The 21,472-nt window shown below is 37.9% G+C and overlaps 1 protein-coding gene across 3 annotated transcripts in view; it reads right to left on the bottom strand.

Moving 5' to 3' along the window:
- Positions 1–21,472, bottom strand: part of ZSWIM6 (zinc finger SWIM-type containing 6) — a 198,999-nt gene that overhangs the window by 61,226 nt on the left and 116,301 nt on the right. For all 3 annotated transcript variants that reach the window (XM_030321626.1, XM_030321635.1, XM_030321644.1), the window contains exon 2: positions 14,023–14,379. In XM_030321626.1, the coding sequence (XP_030177486.1) occupies positions 14,023–14,379 (357 nt within the window). The remainder of the gene's footprint in view (positions 1–14,022; positions 14,380–21,472) is intronic.

The raw sequence follows: 21,472 nt of genomic DNA, 5'->3' as shown, positions 1-21,472 counted from the left end.
CAAGATACGCTGTTGAATGAAAAAATAAAACAAGCTGAAGAAAAGTGTACGTTAAAAAAAAAAACTTTATGTAAATAATGAAGTTTTAGGAAAAGCCTAAAACTTAGCATTTCCTTCCACATGCATAGAATGGGTAACCTAGGGGGCGCCTGGGTGGCTCAGTCGGTTAAGCGTCCGACTTCGGCTCAGGTCATGATCTCACAGTTCGTGAGCTCGAGCCCCGCGTCGGGCTCTGTGCTGACAGCTCAGAGCCTGGAGCCTGCTTCACATTCTGTGTCTCCCTCTCTCTCTGCCCCTTCCCTGCTCATGCTCTGTCTCTCTCTGTCTCAAAAATAAACAAACATTAAAAAAAAAAAAATTAAAAAAAAAAAGAACGGGTAACCTAGGTACACGAGGGAAGAAAGCTCTTCCCTGCACCTTTTCATATTTTTAAAATTTGAGAACTATTTAGGTACCTAAAAAATATCTCTCAAGTGTGGAGGATGGACTAGGAAGCAAAAATACATAAGAGAACAGTGAGGATGATGTTTTCATGGTCTGTACAAAGGATGATGATGGTAGCTTGAAAAACAAGAGTGAGAACAGAAATGTAGAATCTGACAGGAATTCAAGACATAAAAGCAAAGAAGTGGTAAAGAAGTGGGTATGTGAGATTTGTAAGATCAGGGAGTTAGGAAAGACAAGGGTTTCTGGGTTAAACAACTGGATGATGGACAACTCAATGACACACAGATCAGAGCAGGACCAGGTTATGGGGTGGGAGGGCAGTGTTTATTAGGTCATGAGTTCTGTTTCAGATAGGGTGAATTTTAAGTACCTCTGAGATAGCCAAGAAGAGGAGAAACGATTTCAAGTAGGGGACTGGATATTTTACAGGAGACTCTACAGATAGGAAGAGTATCTAAGATAGGGCCCCAAGGAAGGCCAATGTTTAAAGACTGGGAAAGAAAATGAGTGAGGATGGCAACGGGAATGAGTGGCCTAGAAGGAAGAGCTGGAGAGACTGGTTCTTCCAGAAGTAAGGCAGAGAAAGTTGTACTAAGGAGGGCTTAGTATGTAGTAGATATTTAAGCTCCAGAGAGCAAGGATGGTAGCTGCCCTGCTCACCACTTCTTCCTGACACTTAACCAGTTTTTGCCTCTATCAGGCAGTCAAGTACTGGAATGGGGGAGAAGGAGGGAGGAGAAAGACATGTGTACATTCCTCCCCTAAGAGAAAGATTCCTATCAAAGAAGAACCGCTAAAGCATTTTCACATTTATCTCATTTTTGCCTTACAACGTCCCCTAGAGGTGAGTTAAGATCATGATCCCTATTCTACAGAAGCAGAAACAAGTTCACAGTGATTAGGACTTGTCCAGAGCCACAGTGCCAAATCCACAGTCTCCTGGTTCTCTCCCCTTCTGAAGAATACATCCCAGAACCTTGGAGCTAAAGTTGAACCCTGACGACATCAAGACAGGCATTGTCAGCCCTAAATCAAACACAAATCTAAGGAAAGATACTGGGATGTTCGCAAGCACTTATTAACACATTTCTCTCTTTCACAGGAAGATCTAAGGACACACAGTGCTGTGAAGAGTTAACTAATGGGGCTACATCTGTATCCCACAGGGACTGAGAGCCCCTAATCCAGCCCATCTCATTGATTCTAGAGAAAGAGACACACACAAATACAAATGCACAATGACAACTAAAGATTCATCTTTTTTTTTTTTTTTAATTTTTTTTCAACGTTTATTTATTTTTGGGACAGAGAGAGACAGAGCATGAACGGGGGAGGGGCAGAGAGAGAGGGAGACACAGAATCGGAACCAGGCTCCAGGCTCTGAGCCATCAGCCCAGAGCCCGATGCGGGGCTCGAACTCACGGACCGCGAGATCGTGACCTGGCTGAAGTCGGACGCTTAACCGACTGTGCCACCCAGGCGCCCCAAGATTCATCTTTTTTTAAGTTTATTTTTTTAACAGAGAATGCATGCATGCCCAAGTGAGTAGGGAACAGGCAGAGAGAGGGAAAGAGAATCTCAAGCAGGCTCCACTGACAGCAAAGAGACTCACACAGGGCTCAATCCCATGAACCATGAGATCATGACCTGAGCCAAAATCAAGAGTCATGTCTTTAATAGACTGAGTCACCCAGGTGCCCCTATAGATTCTTTAAATGCACCAGAAGAGACTTGCCCAACAACTCAATGATAGGATGTCAACTTTCATATTTAAGCTTTCTCCAGTATCTTGCTAAAACCCTCCTGGGCAATCTGACACATCCTTCTTTAACCTCTTTTTAGGGAAAATCCTGACAAGCTACTGATTATCTACTCTTTGTTCCTTCTGATGAGCTGAACTAAAGAAAGTCAATTTCTATCCTCACAGTGGTTACTTCCCCCAGTACTCCTCACTTTTCAGTTGTTCTCTATTGGGCACTGAAGACCAAGACCTACAAGGAATCCTGTCCCTAAAGGACTGAGATGGGGACTGACCGTCCTGGTGTAGTAGAAGGCATGCTACCCTTCACTGCTTGGGTCAGAGCCATGTTGAGACTTGGCTTTTCTATATACCACATAAATTTCCAAATATTATAAGTAGATTTCAATGTGGTTTAGAGGAAAAAAACCCAGGCTTATTGGCCTAAAGCGGCAAAGGGGTCAACATTCAGACACTCTACAAGAACTCCAGGATACACTCAACTCTTATTTTTTTCATACTAAAAGAGAAAAATGTTACAAAGAATATTCCAGAAATCATGTTTATTTGACTTGAATTATAACAATGAATTTTTCCTTAAAATTCAATATGTTTTAAAACACTCGTATTTTTAAAAATATGATAATTTTTATGTTTCTTTAATGGGATATTTAATTTACACACAGATATTCTTGACTAGCTGGGAAGACATCTAAAAGAAAATGTATAAATATATGAATAATGTTTCTCAAGTTTTTAACAAAACTGAGGGTTTTTCAGTTTTCATGTTGAGGGCAGGAAAAGCAGGTTAGGTTTGGTAAGCTAGTGTTAGAATTAACGTATTTCTTAAAGAGTGTGGGGGAAGGGGGAGACACTGCAGAGGCAAAATGGCCCAGATAAAATTTTACTGCAAATAATCTATCTAATAACGTCTACACACGAGCCGAGAAGACCTAATCCTAGATCAGACCTCGGAAGACTTCAGTTCTAGGCACAGCTTGGAAAAACTATGTACCCTCAAGCCTCCCACTTCCTCAAACCTAATACTGTATAATGGAGGAATAAAAAATTAACTAGGTGATAAGAATTAGAAATCTTTTCATGTGTTCCATTGTGTATATAAACCACAATTTCTTTATCCATTCATCAGTTGATGGACATTTAGGCTCTTTCCATAATTTGGCTATTGTTGAGAGTGCTGCTATGAACATTGGGGTACAAGTGCCCCTATGCATCAGTACTCCTGTATCCCTTGGGTAAATTCCTAGCAGTGCTATTGCTGGGTCAATGAGAAAAAATGAAATATGGCCTTTTGTAGCAACGTGGATGGAACTGGAGAGTGTGATGCTAAGTGAAATAAGCCATACAGAGAAAGACAGATACCATATGGTTTCACTCTTATGTGGATCCTGAGAAACTTAACAGGAACCCATGGGGGAGGGGAAGGAAAAAAAAAAAAAAAAAAAAAAAGGACGTTAGAGTGGGAGAGAGCCAAAGCATAAGAGACTGTTAAAAACTGAGAACAAACTGAGGGTTGATGGGGGGTGGGAGGGAGGGGAGGGTGGGTGATGGGTATTGAGGAGGGCACCTTTTGGGATGAGCACTGGGTGTTGAATGGAAACCAATTTGTCAATAAATTTCATATATATATAAAAAAAAAAAAGAAATCTTTTCATGTGACTGCATAGAAAACATCTTCACTTGGTAATAAGAATGCAAGTAAACACAACCAGTTGGTAAATAAAACATAAATTTACTCTAAACACAACTCAACACTTTAGGAATATGTAATACTATACATTATAGACCAGGAAATTAAATGTCTACAATAATAACCTCCTTAAAAGAACAGATTCATTTAGTAAACTTTAATGCTTAGCTATTTAAATCCTAATATGTCTTGATTACAAGTATTAAAGTGTTGCCTAAGCCTTGTATAAAATGTAGACTTGCAAAATTTATTTCTACTTGTTAGTGGCTATCTACCAACAAAGAAACCTCTCAGTGTTTAGCTTTGAGAAAGGTATGCAAAGAAAAACATTATTCATGTATTTATACATTTGCTATTAGATAGTCCCCCAGTTGGGCAGGAACCAGAATCTGTGTATGTAAATTAAATGGTCCATTAAAAGGTTTTAAAACCTATCATATTTTTTTACCCTTATTTATATTTATAATTACGAACGCTGTAAGTTTACAACTGTATAATTAATCTTTGTGAGCATTTTATTACCAAAGCTTAATTCTTCAAAGTTTCAAGCCTTCAGGGAAAGTGAAATTATCTAGTGAAAAAAGTCAAGCAGTTTAATTGTCTCTCATTCCCAGCTAGAGATGTGTGAATTTGATTTACCCTCTTATGTTAGTTATGTAATACCATAGAAAGAGAGCAAAAAGAGAATTCATGAACATGGAGGGGCACTTGGTCCATGTCCTTGGCTTTCCCTGTCTGATACCTGATTTGGTTTATCTCAGTATCAAAACCCCCTTATCCCGGCAGTTCTCAAAATTAAGAGTCTATCAAGATTCCTGAGGCACCTTGTGGAAAAAATAGATACCTAGGCACCACACTTCAGAACTACTGACTCAGAATGTTTGCCAGCAGGGTAGGGGAAGTATTCTATATTTGGAGAGAATGTTAAACATGTTGGTACTTTGTGGGTCTTCATACTGAAAAGTATTCAGGGTTCAGAAGCATCAAACAGACACCTCTCCAGTGTATTGAATGAAGCATATTTAAGACACACCAAATGAAATATCTGTCTCATGTCAAGGAAACAGTTGCTTTTAAGCAGTAAGCGGCAGCAAACCATTCTGTAAATTTTAAACTGAGAAACTGAGACACATTCACAACTGGCTTATGCTATGTTTGGTATGTGGAATTATTCACAGCTTTGGGTTCTAATAGGGAACTTAATGCTTTCTTTTCTTGGCTTAATCTGCTGGAAAACAATTCAAACAAAAAGGAAATGAAAAGCTTTACTTTACCTCTTCACCTTAACTGTGACCTAACTGCCTTAACAATACAGTAGTCTAAATAATGCCTTAACTATTTATATTTATGCAGAAGTGAGGGTTTTTTGGTTAAAATTGTTAAATTTAATCTATAAAGGCAGAATGTAGGCAACAGATGTCTACACTGTAGAGGTGATTAATTCAGCCTCTTTTAGGGCACCTAGAAAAATGCCATCTCCTAAAATTTCAGTGCCCGCTGCTAAAGCTAGGCAACATTAAGTCTGTGACTTAAAAAAGCACCGGTACACCTGTCTTACAAGCTGAAGGCAAAATCCTGACATCAACCACTGGCACCGCAAGGGAAAAGGCAAAGCAGCAAACTTTAGTGATTCAGACTCCAAAAAAAATTCTTTCTTTAGAAAAAACAAGAATTAGAAGATTGCTGAAAAATAACATGCACTGAATGAAAACACACTTGAAAAAAGATTCAAATTTTATTATTCCTTAAATCCTCATTTCAAAGTAGTGGCAATGCCTTCCTTTCAACTTACAATTGTGATGGCTTCAAAAGCCAGATCCTTCCTCACCTTCTATTCTCAATGGTCAGCTCCAAAAGCTGTTAGAGGTCGGCCCATGGTCTTTATCTCGGGAGGCTAATGACAGAGGGAGCCCTGGCATGTGCCAGGCTGGGCTCCCTCAGCAAGCCACCTTCCCTTCAGTTCAATGCGAAAGAAGAGAATAAGTAGTACTGCAATCACCATATAGCTCAGGGAACTCACATAGAAAGGCCTGTCAGGGTTTATAGATCTTCCTCTATTACTTTCCTCTCATCTGACTTTATTACTCATCTCTTATTATCACTCAATTTCCTTCAGAAGCTCAATAATATGTTTATTCATGTACAGAAATAAGCATGTGTCTTATATGGGTGAAAAAGCGATACAGTATTTGTACACTCTCCAGGCTCATTTAAAAATGCAGAATGTAAACACAGTGTGCATAACAGGTAGGTCACTTTCTGCAACTTAGCTAAAAATGTATTACTTGGTACACAAATATAAATATTTAAATGCAAAGTTCTCAGGAAGTCTTGACTTTACATTACCTAACTCTTCAGATTTATTAAAAGAAATCTACTATGTTTGCAAGCTTCGAGAATGGTTTGCTCAGATTATTTAAATGACGTTGTTTAAAAAACAGCTCACAGGGGCGCCTGGGTGGCGCAGTCGGTTACGCGTCCGACTTCAGCCAGGTCACGATCTCGCGGTCCGTGAGTTCGAGCCCCGCGTCAGGCTCTGGGCTGATGGCTCAGAGCCTGGAGCCTGTTTCCGATTCTGTGTCTCCCTCTCTCTCTGCCCCTCCCCCGTTCATGCTCTGTCTCTCTCTGTCCCAAAAATAAATAAACGTTGAAAAAAAAAAATTTTAAAAAACAGCTCACAAATATTTTCCTCAACTCTCACTGCCCTGAAGACTCATGTCAACTGAGTCATCACCATGACAGTGATAACAGTAATTCAAATTTACTCCTTTAACCCTCCTGACCTTATAAAACAGGTAACTCTTTATTGTCCATGTCTTACAAATAAGAAAACTGAGGTCTGAAGAGATTCAGTTGCTATCCGCAGTAACAGAGCTGGAGAGCAAAGGAAACATAGGCTAACTTCTAAGATCATCAACACTCTAAAGAGTCTCAGAAAAAGTGAAAACCCCATTTATGGGGGAGGAGGGCACAAGAAGCTCATAGAGCCAACATGGACAGACTTAGGGTCAGGTCAAGGACAGAGGACTAGCGAGGAAACTGATCACAGCTGGTAGCTATCCTTTGAAAAGCATGAGAGTGAAGACAGTGTCAGAGATGACTATATGGTATAAGGGAAGGCAAGATTTGGAGGTGAAAAGACAAAAAATGAAGGGTACTGGGCTAAAAGTAACTTGGCTGTTTCTGTATTACCCTAGCAAATTCCTCATGAGCTAGAGATGTGATTCCTCCAAATGAAGACACAGAAGTTCTAAGATTACTTCTTTTGCTGAAGTGAAATGCTTTTTCATATGAAGATAGTCATACGTACATGGTCATACATTCCATCAAGTTTGTAAAAAAAAAAAAAAAATTAAATCTTATTAGAGAAACATCTAGTTTTAGTCAAAACTTAAAAATAAACCTAGTGAGGGGCACCTGGGTAGCTCAGTTGGTTAGGCGTCCGACTTTGGCTCTCAGGTCATGATCTCATGGTTTGTGAGTTTGAGCCCTGCATTGAGCTCTGTGCTGACAGCTCAGAGCCTGGAACCTGCTTTGTATTCTGTGTCTCATTCTCTTTCTGCCCTTCCCCTACTTGTGCTCTGTCTCTGTCTCTCAAAAATAAATAAGTATTAAAAAAAAAATTTTTTTTAAATAAACCCAGTGATTCTTTGAGGGAAATGTGGCAGTACTTACTAAAAAATGCATGTACCACTTGTTCTGACATTTCTACTACCAAGGATCTATTATTCAAAAATACTTGCACAGGGGCTCCTGGGTGGCTCAGAAGGACTCTTGATTTTTGCCTCAGGTCATGATCTCAAGCCCCATGTCAGGCTCTGAGCTAACAGTGCAGAGCCTGCTTGGGATCCTCTCCCTCTCACCCTCTCTCTCTGCCCCTTCCCTGCTCATGTGCTCTCTCTCTCTCTAAATAAACTTAAAACCAAAAAACAAAAATATTTGCACAAATTCACACACGTACACACACACAATGGTTGAAGTGGTACTGCACACAGTACAAAAACAAAACAAAAGCAACTTCAAAATTATTCAGTAAGTTAGTAGTTAAATGTATCCATAATATGGAATACTACACAGCATTTAAAACAGTAACAGACACGTCTGTACTAACATAAGATATACACCATATATTAAGAGAAAAAAGCAAAAGGGAGAAAAATATTTTTAATTGTTTTTTAAAAACTACATATGTGTGTGCACAAAGAAAGCTGTCTCAAAGAATACAAACCACACCGTCAGCAGTAGTTGCCTTGAGGGATAAGGGAACTGTTGGAGACACTAAGGAAGGAGCTGGTTGATGAAGGAGCCAATCTGGATTTGTCTTTTTATCTTCACACAGTTCTATATTACTATATATTTTTCTAACATACTTTTTTAAAATTGTTTTAAAATTTCTCTAAGTTTCACACTGCTGCACTTTAGGACAGCAAATTCAATTCTCTCCTACAGAATATTTGCAAATTGTATTAATCACCAGTAGATCATACCTTTGTTTCACCAAATGTCAATGCCTGAGTGTTCTACGAAAGAAAGAATATGCTTGTAATAACCAAATTATCTCCCTAGGATACTTGTAAAAACTGGTTGCTAATGCAAGCCCAATTACAATGAACATGACCATCCACAGGGGAACAAAAGGAAGAAAGATGTGACATAAGGCCTCCATCAAACAACTCCGACTGTCGCTCACTGCTAGATTTGGAACACGTATGTGTACAAAAATAAATCTCCAAGTTCCTGCTAAGAACAAAACAGAACGAAAAATGACAGTGTTACTTTTTATTTAACAAATTCCGAGTGCCTACTGCTTCTTAAGTACTGCCCTTAGGGAGGCCACCAAGATACACACACAGGTCATAGTTTCGGACCTGATGGAGTTTATAATCAACTAAAAGTAAGCTACACAGTGAACACAGGATTGCTGAGTGGGTCTGCTTGTCTGTTTGGAATATCTAAGAGAGGCTGAATGGACTGATATATAAGATGGCTGGGACACAGAGGCATTTGGAGGCTAAGTTAAGCAGGACTGGCAGGCATGAATGGAATTTATGATGTTGGTTTTATTCGAACCATGCTCAAACAAATTCAAATGTCTCATCAAAGAACAACACGTAAGTGCACACTTGAGTAGAACCACAGGAGGTGCACCTTTTGCAGTATGATACCAGGTGCTTCCTGTGTCTCTGTAGAAATACCACCACCAAAGTCACAGAATCAGAGGTGGAAGAGATCTTGGATGTCATGTGTCAAGTGCATCTAACATGTGAATATATTCCTTCTGCTTCTAGCTGACTGAAATGGTATCTCTGGGCACATGACAGTGATATCAGGGAGGAGTCTACCCTACTTTTAGGATGGCCCAGGCTCTAGGAGTGAAAGGGCCACTGAAATGACCCCCACACACACACATACACACTCTGCTCCCAGCCAAGACCAATACCAGCTTCCGCTTAGTCCGTCCCTCTTTGCTGTAGTGTGCCCACTACAGGCTAGCTCATAGGAAGGGGAGGGGGGGCGGGACAAAGTGCACAAGTGAGAAAGTAGAAGGAAAAGAAATACATGACAGAAAGTCAGAGTAAAGTAAGATGACCTCCAACTGTGATATCATTCACCTCCCCCCTCCCAACTGGTTTCTACCCTCTTCTGTGAGAACTTCTGGATACACTAAACATGAGGTAAACTCAGTAATATTTCTATTATTATTATTATACGTGTATTCCTTATTAAAATTCTTCCAATGCTGTTAGAGAAGAGCATGACCACTGTAAATGAGAAAAAAATAAGCTTCACCCAAGGTTACTTAAGTAATGCATACATAATAGAGACAATACTGGACTCTAAGCCTTCAGATTTTAAGTCTGATGTTCTGTCTCTACACCACGATTTACCAATCTATGTAATACACCTCCTTTAACACAAAACGTAAAGGACCAAAAAAGTCTGAGTTAAGTAAGAGAGAGGACTAGCACTTGGAAATCAGTAAATTTAGAAAAGTACTTAGCGAAGACACCAGCATCTTTTTTAAGAATGTGGAAGCTGGAAAGTTTTATTAGAATATAAAACTGAAAGCAAACAATTTTGCTGAAAAAAAAATGCAGGATATAATGGGAAATCTCCCTGGAGGGCCATTAACATCACTATCTTACAGCCACTTTTTAGCATACAGTAGTTAGTTTTATAATCTAATCAAAATTATGTGTGTGGGGGGGGGGATGTTATGAAAACACAAAGAAATGAAAAAAAATCTGACAAGGAATGAACTATTACAATAACTAAGTCTATATTCCAAGTACCTTTGCTCAGTCTGTGAGCTTGGATGTACTAACACATTCTCTTCAGTTACTTCATTTAGAAACTACTGCAATTATAAATATGCAATATCAAGTTAAAAAGGAAATTGTTAGGAATAATATGCCTGAAATCATCTTGAGAAAGCTTTTAACTCCTCAGGATAAAATTCTTGCAGAAAGAAAATATTCCAAAATACAGTGACCCTTGAACAATGCAAGGGTTGGGGGGTCAACCCCCCAAACAGTGGAAAATCCATGTATAACGTCTGACTACACAAAAAGGTAACTACTAATAGCCTACCACTGACTTTCAGAAGCCTTACCAATAAGGTAAAGTCGATCAACATGTATTTTATATGTGTATTATATACTGTATCCCTACCATAAATATGCCAGAGAACATAAAATGTTAAGAAAATTGTAATAGAAAATACGCTTATAGTGCTATACATATATTTACGGGAAAAATACAGGTATAAATGGATCTGTGCAGTTCAAATCCATGTTGTTCAAGGGTCAACTATAATAAGGAAAAGCAACTAATAGAATTTTAAGCAACATTAGGATAAATAAGTTCTTAAGAAAAATGAATAACCTGTTACCAACATAGTTTGTTATTTCCTTAAATTATGACTTTCTTCTAAAAAGGATTTGGAAGCCAAACTTGTCTTTAAGATACCTATTAAGATAACTGAAACTAAATCGTATCCCAACTCTATTATCTGGCCAAGTAAAAGTGATGCTTTTCCTTAAAGAAAAATTAACTCTATCAATATTTGTGTTTAAGACATCTTTCTACTCAAAGAAAAACTACACCCAAAAGACCATACAAAAAAGCACTGCTTTAATGGTTTGGAGAATGCTTTATGTACAGATGTTTGGAGGCAGGTGAAATCATGTGGTCAAATAACTGCAAAATATTTTTAATCCCACTCTCTAATAAGGCATCGATCTAATAGTTAAAATAACACTCTCCAGGGTTCCCCTTTTGTCACTTAAAGTCATGGCCTGCTTCCTACCTGTCTTCTCTTTACCATGTATCATACAAGGGCAGAAGGCAAGAAGGCAGCTCATGTAACTGGCCCATTTCCAGGCTGGGAGCAAATCTGATGATAAATTAAGTGAAGAAGAAACTGGTGGGATAAACTGCTCAAGTTCACTGCTCTAGTTAAGCTGTTCTCATACAAGTTATTTGAAAATCACACTAAGCCTAAAGCTAATCTGCATTCTGCCCTTGCTATTTCCTTGGAAAACTTTTTCTTCTTATTTTAGAAATTCTGAAAGAAATATAAATATCATAGGAACACTTTCTTGCACCCAGCTCTGCATTACATTAATTCATTAGTCTTACTATTTGAACATAAAAATGAATTTTCAAAGCTTTTGGACAAGAAACTTTGGGGGCTGCTATTCTTCAAAACAAGGAAGACCCATGCAGAACAAATGATTGTTGATGTGGACCTATGGTTAAACTAAAACTCAGAGAACAAAGTAACTCTAATGGATTATATAAATTCGGGGGGCGGGGGGAGGAAATAGAAGTTTGAAGAACACATACAAGTTTGAAGAAATGGTATATCCTATTCTTCTGCCTCCACTGAACAATTTAATAAAAAAGCCATGGATAGGCTCCTGAGAAATCTGAGATGATTGTTAGCTAGCCTGAATTTTCACAAAGCAGTAAGATTGAGGGAGGTAGTATGACAAAGAAGAAGCCTACCTGAACGAGTCCTTGAGTGCATGTCCTTTGGTGGGTCAAAGGTACTTCAGTGCCACAGTTGTTTACAATATTGTATTTAACAAGGGCAGGCTCTACCAAGTAAAATGCTTTACACACCTTGTGATACCACTCTAATAAAACTGAGCCTAATATGGGGAGTACTAGAAGAAGTATGGCTATGGGGGTGTCCCTCTGACATAAAAACCATTTTCAAAGTATCTTATAGCACTCGGGGACTTGTAAAAGAATGTTCACAGCAGCTCGATTCAAAATAAGATCGATCAACAGTGGAATGGACAAACGGTGATGTTCTCAGAGCTAGACTATTCTAGAGTTGTGCTGTCCAATAAATAAGGTAACCACTAGCCACACGTGGCTATTAAGCACTTGCAGCACTGTGACTATGGGGGGTTTAAGGTATGCCTTAAGTATAAAACAGACACCAGATTTCAAAGACTGAAATACGAAAAAAAGGATAAAATGTATCAGCTTTTTGTTGACTTGATATTTATGAATATTGAGATTAATCACTTTTAAAATTAATTTTACTTGTTTCTTTTTAAATAGGCTATTACAATATTTTAAACCATACAAGTGACTCACATTATATTTCTCTTGGACAGTGCTGCTCGAGAGCAATGAAAATGAATGAACTACAGGTACATGAAACAGTATGCATTAATCTTACAAACATGATTCCAATGAAAGAAGTCAGATAAAACTCAACTAGTGTTTAATGATGTCAACAACAAAACACAAACCACCAAGGTGTGATTACCATAAAAACCAGGCAGTGGTTAGTTACCATGGGGAAGAGAAAGGAGCTTGTGACAGAAAGGGGACATATGGAACCCTCTCAAGTGCTGACAGCAGTCTATTTCTGGGACCTGTGTTGTTGGTTCACTTTATTAAAACTACATATTCATATTTTATGCACTTTCCTACATGTTTTACCTCACAATTTTAAAAGTTTTCAAGAAATAAATATTAAACTTCCTTTCCTTAAATATTTACATTCACTATAGCAATTAAGGACTTTTTAGAAACCTAAAAGAATAGATTGAGTCCTGTATCTCAAATCAATATAACTAAAGAAATGCAAAAATGTTAGGCCCCAGAGTTGCCTAGTCAAGACTGTGTTACATTCCTCAACATATTTTTAAATATTTTTAAAATTACGTCTAAATGTTTTTAAAGCATAACAACCTATAACTTAGCCATATTATTTATCCTGTTTTAATGTACTCCATGAAATAGGTTGTGGGTGTATTTCTGACAGGTTGCACATACATTCTTGTAAGTCAACATATCTGCAATCACAAAATAAACACCTGATAAATGTGTTTATAAGAAACCATTTTTGAGATTTCTTACACAGTGATAATCATATCCTAAATTTTCTCTGAACAAGTTGTAATATGTTTTTTTAAAATATTCATTTTTTAAAGAGCACAAGTAGGAGAGGGGCGGGGGGGGCGGCGACAACAGAGGATCCAAAGCAGGCTCTGCGCTGACAGCAGTGAGCCTGATGCGGGGCTCAAACCCACGAACTGCAACATCATGGCCTGAGCTGTTCAACCGACTGAGCCACCCAGGCAGCCCAGTTGTAATATTTTTCTAAGAATAATTTAATTTTCTTAATATGAGGCATCCTGTCAGAAATGTCCTTTCTTGGAAAATAAATTTTAAAAGAAAATGGGGGAAGAAAATTCAGAGTACATCCAAGTTAATTTACTGATAAAAGCTGACAAAGGTGAATTAAATAAGTCTTGTGTTTTCCACAACCAATATCTAACATTTGATGAAATTTTACCAAATGTAAAAGCATAGGAGTCAACCTTTAACAACTGAGAAATTTTTCTGGGCACAAAAGGTTTGCTATCTAGTAGAATGCACAAAACACTTCGAAACAAATGTTTCAGGATACAAAACTAAACTTAAAAACCTCTGTTAACAATACTTTAATAATAAAAAATTTTTTAAATCTCTCTTGGCTACTAAGAACAATGCTGAAGACCTAAATTCACATTTAATTCATTTTTATGCAGAAGAAAGGAATTTATAAATGAAAAAGAATACAGAAAAGACATCTTACAGAATGAATGTCTATACTCACCATGAACTTGGTTGATTTCTGAATTCTGGGAAAGAATTTCATCTGCTAATTTCTGAGCAGTTGGCAAAACTTCTGTGTGGTGCACTGTGATCAAATACTGTACAAACTTTTGTAGTTGGTCTCTATTCATTTGAAAGAGAGTCTCTGAAATGGGAAGATGCAGTTTGACCTGATCTGGCTTGCGGATGCGGTATAAAGACAGTGCCACAACATGAGCACAATAAAATATGTCCTTGTTTCCACAGCTGCAGGTCACTGAGGTAATCTTGCAACGATCAAAGCTGATGGCCACGTTGCAAACAGTTTCTGGCTCCGATTGTATTGCAGGTTCTGTCACTGTGCCACTCAAGTGGAAACCTATGTGATAGAAAGGGAGGAGAGAGGTTAGCTGCTGCATTCAGATGCTATGAAGTATTTCTAATTCTTTGCAATGGGCAGTACTTGACGGCAGCGAGAAAAAAATATTGACAGTTTTTATTTTCAAGTAAAAACATTCAGACCACGCAAACATCCTCCCGCCTCCTGTTCTCCACACTTTATAGGGAAAAAAGCAATGGTATTTGACAGACATGCTAAAGTATTTTACACATCTATATGAAAATATGTATTGCAGTATACCACCATCACACCTATAGGAAGTTGTTAGATCGCACTAACAAGCCATAATCACTCATCTCTGAACCTGTGGTATACCTGACACAAATCCCCAGATCAGTGGTTTTCTTCCTTTAAAGACACAAAAAAACAAAACAAGGCCAGCTTGGCTTTGTGCTCAACAAATTCCTCCCTTCCCTCCTTTATTCTAGGCAGCCACTAACATCTTCTAACCAACAACGCAACTCTGGGGCAGGTGGTTCACAGACACTGATCAGATAAATTTTCTTTAAGGTTTTTTTTTAAGTTTATTTATCTTGAGAGAAAGAGAGAGAGTGCGGGAGGGGCAGAGAGAAGGAGAGAGAATCCCAGACAGGCTCCACACCAGCAGTGCAAAGCCTGATGCAGGGCAGGGCTCGAACTCACAAACTATGAGATCATGACCTGAGCCGAAGTCGGACGCTTAACCGCCTGAGCCACCCAGGTGACTGTGATCAGATAATTTTTTTAATTTAATAATCCGTGCCTAACATATGCCCCAATACAGCAATGTCTATGAGCAATGCCTATTGGTAGAACTTCAAAGCCCACCAAATCTCTTATATACCACAGTCTAAGTAGCTCACAATGAGCTGGTACAGAAGTAAGGTTATTAAACATGCTTACATACACAAACACACAGGCACACAGAATCACCAAGGGGAAAGGGTCTTTACAGCTTAAACTTAGAACTACACACAAATCCTTCACACCCTCCCTGACCGAGAGGTCATTTGGTGGCTGCTTACAATGGTCCAGAGAGGAGACGCTCACCCCACACACACACGACTCCCCCTTGGATTGCTCTAGGAAAACCATACAGCCAACTGAAAACTGCCTCCCACCACACTGACATCAGTCGGTCCTGGCCTATTTGGCCAGGGGACAAAACCTCCTCTCACTATCCATATGTGGAAATATCAGTATGTGGAAAGTTAACCCCAAATTTCTTTTTGGCACATCCATTCAGTTCCATCTTCCTTCTCTCACAACCACATTCAGAGGTAAGGGCTAAACCTTAAGGAGATAATTTTGGGAACTTTCAGGACACCAATTTACCTCAAGATTTTGAGTACTTGACAGAAACATAAGATCCAGAATGAAGGATTTGACTTTCTTTCAGCCTTCCACTATCTATGCTACTTGAATAAAACTCATCAAGCAGGACACTGTCTTCATTCCCAAAAAGAAAGATCTTTACCATTTGGGAAATCTGAGAGGGATGACAGACATATAACATGAGAATGACAACTAGATAATGCCTAGAATTCACATATGGGGCACCTGAACCCTACTTACTGTCTCCCCCAAGGGATGATCATCAGGCCAGAGAGCTGGAAGAAACACTACTCACTATTCAGTTTAGAAGAAATCTTTCAGAGTAATATAATTTCATCCTAATAATTCATATTTAGTAACATAGAAGGAAAGAGAAAAGTGTGGTAATAAGTTTTACCAAGTTAATTTAAAAAGAGCAATCTCTAAAAACAAGTTACTACTAAATTTCATGGTAAGAAATTTAGAGAACTGTAATATGATAATCTTCGTTTTTCTTACAAAGAGATTATATTATCCCTGTTTCAGAATGAATATTCCAGTCTCCTTTACCTCTTTTGGTCAAGAAGTTTTTTTTTAATACTACAATTAAAGAAAAGATACATAGTAGATATACTTCTATTTTTTTTTAATTTAATGTATTTTCCCATGAGGAAAAAGTCACAGAAAAAGTAAACACCCAGAGAACTTCAAAAGTGAAGAATAGTAAGGACAAACTTACCTTACTATATACCAGATGCACGATGAGCCTACAGTAATTAAAAATCCACAAGACAGGCACAGATTAAGATAGAAAAAAACCCAATGGATAAGAGACAATTCTGAAAGTCCTGAAGTATATTCTGTACGTTCAGTGCAAGAGATCTCAATGTTTTCTACCTTCACAGACATGTTGTATACAAAGAAACCGGTTATCACTATGGGAAAATAGTTACCATAAACTGACCATTTATAAAATTGATCTCTCCCAGCTTCACAGCACCATAGCTCTCCTTGTCCATCAAGTCAACATCTTTGTCTCTCCATGACAGTGATATTGGACAACTTTTCCAATCATAGGAAAAGTCAAGATAATTGAGGATCTAAGAGTTGGACTAGTCACTACTTAATCTGTAAGGGTATAACATAACAGGTACTTCAAAAGAGAATGATTTAACTACCAAAGAAGAGGCCCTTATTAAGAAAAGTGATGAACCCCTCAAACAATTTTTTGCAAAAAGCTGCACAAGTCAGAAGGAAGTAAAGTGTATTGAATGAATGCTGCGATCATTAAATTATGCCCAAGGAAAAACTCATCTATTATTCAATTTCATTACAACAAATATTTACTATTCTCACAAAGACTTTTAAAAAGCAAACCATATAATATTGTGGCCTCCAAAACAATCTAATTCAAGAGATATATGAAAGCGCACATAAACATACATATGTCTTACAGAGTAACACTTCATTAATCTGATATCATCAAAGATTAAGGTGTTTAATAATGTTCATTTTCTAAGCAATTCTAGATTATCTTTCAAGTACCCCCAACTCCTTTAAAAATTCCAAACGTTTTTCTTAGAAATATTTCTAAATGTTCTAAGTTCTACCCTGCCACCCTAATCAGCTGACTATTGGTGCTACCAAGTGAGTGGGGCAACATTCTTTGTAACAGCCGACTGCAGGTGGCAGCATTTTTTCAGCGGGCTTTTTGTTACTTTTCTCCACTATCAGCTATCACAAGGACTCCTCTCCTATACTGCTAGCCTTTTCAAAGAAAATTATTTGCCCTCGGGTCAGCTGCACCTCTAATGTGACCAGCTTTGTGACAGCTATTAAATACTCTGAGGCTTATTTGTTTGGGGAGGGGGTCCCCCGCCCCTTACTTTTAGGTTGAGATGGTTGATGTCACTAAGGGGAATGGCTTTACTTTTAAATACAGGAAAATCACACACACACACACACACACACACGCACGCACGCGCGACAGCTGGTATAAATACTTTTTAAGACTGCGATACTGAGTCAGTTTGTAAGAATTCCATCAAGCCTCACTTCAGGATCGTGTACTCATGTATTTTGGCATCTCCAATTTGAGAAACCTTTGAAATTCCAACACACTCTAAGTTAGTTGGTCCTATATCATACCAGAGCACCCACAAGAGAACTAAGAATACTCCCTCAGCAATCCCTAGAGAGCTACATAAGCCATCCTTCCTCCACCCCTTATTTCCTCCTACCCAAGCTGATCTTACCTCTTAGGGAGTGTGTGACCTGCAACAAAATAATATTCCTAAGAATGGACTTTGCCTTTCTGGAGTTCTGACAAACCTTGATGACAAACTGAGTAGCAAATAAAAACTCTCTTTCTGGAATAGCTAACTGTTCTATATGACAGATCTAAGGACAAAGAAAGGGGCAGGCAATTCTATACCCTGTAGTAAAACACGGGCAATTAATTTTCAAAGAACTAAAATCAAAAAACTTACATAAACCTTTTCTTATAAAAGTATTTATTTGACTTTACAAAATACAATCTGTCAAAGATAGTTAATCCCATAAGAGCAAACCTCCCAGGGCAAATTGTTTTATCATCACGATGTTTTTATCAGGGAGCCCCCAAAAAACGTTAGTATTCACATTCGCAACCTGCAGAAAGTGAAGGAAAACAAAGCACAAACCAAGGCACAGTGCTGTATGGGCTTTAGTAATAGAGACACTTTGACTGGGATCAGACTGTCACTTAAATGCTGAGTGCTCTGGACATGTTATTTAACCTCTCTGAGTCTTGCTCTATTTGCAAAATGGGGCTAGAAATACCATCTAGGGTTGTTTTGGGAATTTAAATGAAATAACATACGTAAAGCACCTGGCACATAGTAAAAGTGCTCGTTAAATTTTATTTCCCTTTCCTTACCCTCCCAGCTGGAGAAACAGGAGAGGGGTGGTAGATACAATCCCTTCATCTATAACATTTTTTTTTTAATCTATGCTACTGAAATCTGGTGGGGGGGTGGTGGTTCTCACTTGAGAGGTGGCTTGTAAAGTAAGCCTGGCCACTGAGAATGTTTGAGGTAAATGAGTTGGAGGACACTAAAGGGATCACTGCTGTTCGACAACAAAACCAAAACCCTTCAGGGTCCTTTGCTTATATACCAGCTTTCTTTCCCCTTTCCTATTAAGTTCTACCAACACATAAACAGTTAATTTTGTGATCGATGGTTACTTTGTACACAGAGAAACCAGAAAATTGGGAAGAGATTTTTTTTTTTAGCAGTCATACATATTTCTAAAATGTTAAAATGCAGTGATCCTCAAAACGTGGTCCAGGGTCCCTAAGACCCTTTCACAGGGTCTACAAGATCAAAATTGTTTTCATAATTCCATCTCGGCGTTACTGACCTTTTAAACTCTCCCTCTCAAGTGTACACATTTAATTTTCCAGAAGCTACATGATGTGTGCTATCACAACAAAATGAAGATAGGGACAGGAAAATCCAGATCTCTTCCAATAAAGACAGACATTACAAAGATTTTCAAAAATGTAATACAATGCCACCTTTTCCATGAAAATATATATTTTGGGGGGGGCTAAAGTTGTTTTTTCATAAAGGCATGCTATTTATGTTAATAACTTTATTACTGTTATTTAATAAATATTTTTTCTCAGGTTTAATTTCAAACAGTAAATATCAATAGGCATAATCCTCATTAGCAAAGGACTCCTTAAGAATGAGATCAGAAAGGGGCGCCTGGGTGGCGCAGTCGGTTAAGCGTCCGACTTCAGCCAGGTCACGATCTCACGGTCCGTGAGTTCGAGCCCCGCGTCGGGCTCTGGGCTGATGGCTCAGAGCCTGGAGCCTGTTTCCGATTCTGTGTCTCCCTCTCTCTCTGCCCCTCCCCCGTTCATGCTCTGTCTCTCTCTGTCCCAAAAATAAATAAACGTGGAAAAAAAAAAAAATTAAAAAAAAAAAAAACAACAAAGAATGAGATCAGAAAAACAAAAAACTGCTATTAGAATGTACTGCTAAGAAATAGAAAAGATAAATCTTCTTCACCAAATCATCTTTTAAATGGCATTATTTCCACTTGTATTTTATACTACATCAAATTTCTCACATATGAACACATATTCATAACCTCTACATTAATCTCACATTAACAAGGATTAATGAAAGTTTCTAGAAAGCAAACATTTACTCTGTCACTAACATTCTACAATGAACTTTCCTTGAAAACTGATTTTCCATATCTAAGGTTAGATTTCTGTTTCATTTTTAAAGGGGACAAGGAGACCTATGATACCAGACTGGGAAGACAACGGTTTTAAAATATACAAAGAATTTCTAAAGGGTGGCTACTTTGTGCATATATATTTGCACATATACATGTATATGTATGTATGTAGGTATGTATGTATGTACCTATGTACATGCTCAGTTAACTGAAAAATCGTTACAAACTCAAAGCATTAGAAAATTTCTAAGCTAAAATAAACTGGGAGACATGAAATAAATACACACTAAAAACTACTTCTTTCGGGGTACATTCTTTTCAGAAAAATATGCACCCTGTGCATGAGGCGCTCAAGTAACATATTCTTTGTTGAAAAAGAATTTAACAGAAGCACTGGTGTAGCACTTACACAAATACATTTTTCACCCTTTTCCTAAATAAAAAGAACCCCTGGGGAAATTAAAGGTAGAAACCAAGGCAATGTAATGTTATGGCTGAAAGGGTGGTAAGGGTTATGAGAGGGTATTTTTGGATTTTTTAAGCTAAGACTAAAAATGCAAAAATGTCAACATTTAATACTCTCATAACAAAGTATTCACTGGTTGACTAAACTCATTATATTGGCGAATTGCATAGTAACTCATATTTGATTATGTGCCCTTTGGTAAAACAGATGAGTTAATCACTGCCTCCAAAAGCCTAACTTTCACCTTTCCTAACTCTAATAAATACTGTATACAATCTAACATGCCATGTTGCAATTATCAATTTGAAAACAAAAAATTTTAATTCAAATCATGCACAATTTCTAGATCAGTAATACAGATGTGGTAAGAGCCCAAGATGGAGATACAAAACAACTCAAAAACCACCTTGTCTAAAATACGATATTCCTTCTTCAACTACATAATTTTCTCAAAGGAAAATCCTAAATTAAAGAGACTGCATCCTCTGGGCTGGCTAATTAAATTCTCTAGCCCTAATTTCTAATACTAAGCTTAAACAGCTTAGGAGACATTAGGAGATTTTGTCGGCAATCACTAATGAAGCAGTTTCAGTCTCTTAGAAAAATTATTTTTTAAAGGGAAAGCTTTATTTTTAAGTTCACCTTAAAAATGTCTGTCTGGGATGGAATCACTCCTACACTTCATTAATATTTGAGAGAAAGACAATGGCAAATTAATGCAAAGACCAGACTGTAAACCACAGCACACCATATAAACAACATAAAAATTTACGGAGCATGCACTGGATGGGCCCAACCAAGAGTTCCCAGCGGCATTCTGTTCAGCATCAGGTTTATTTTCTAGTTAATGCATATTCTTGCACCATTTCATAAAAGGGTCTATATGATCACAATACCTGTGTTAGATATGAATGGCATTAGTTATTTAAAATTATTTCTGAAGAAAAGACACGTATCTACTAATTTAGCTATCTGCAATACACACTTAGAAGGAACATTAGTTTAAGGGGAATGCATTGGATTAAAAAAAAAAATCACATCATTCTGTCATCTGAAATCTTGAAGTACCTACGGATT

The sequence above is a fragment of the Lynx canadensis genome, chromosome A1, assembly GCF_007474595.2.
Source record: "Lynx canadensis isolate LIC74 chromosome A1, mLynCan4.pri.v2, whole genome shotgun sequence".
NCBI classification, from domain to species: Eukaryota; Metazoa; Chordata; class Mammalia; order Carnivora; family Felidae; genus Lynx; species Lynx canadensis.
The sequence above is the reverse complement of the archived record's forward strand: the minus strand, read 5'-3'. Positions and strand labels throughout refer to the sequence as shown.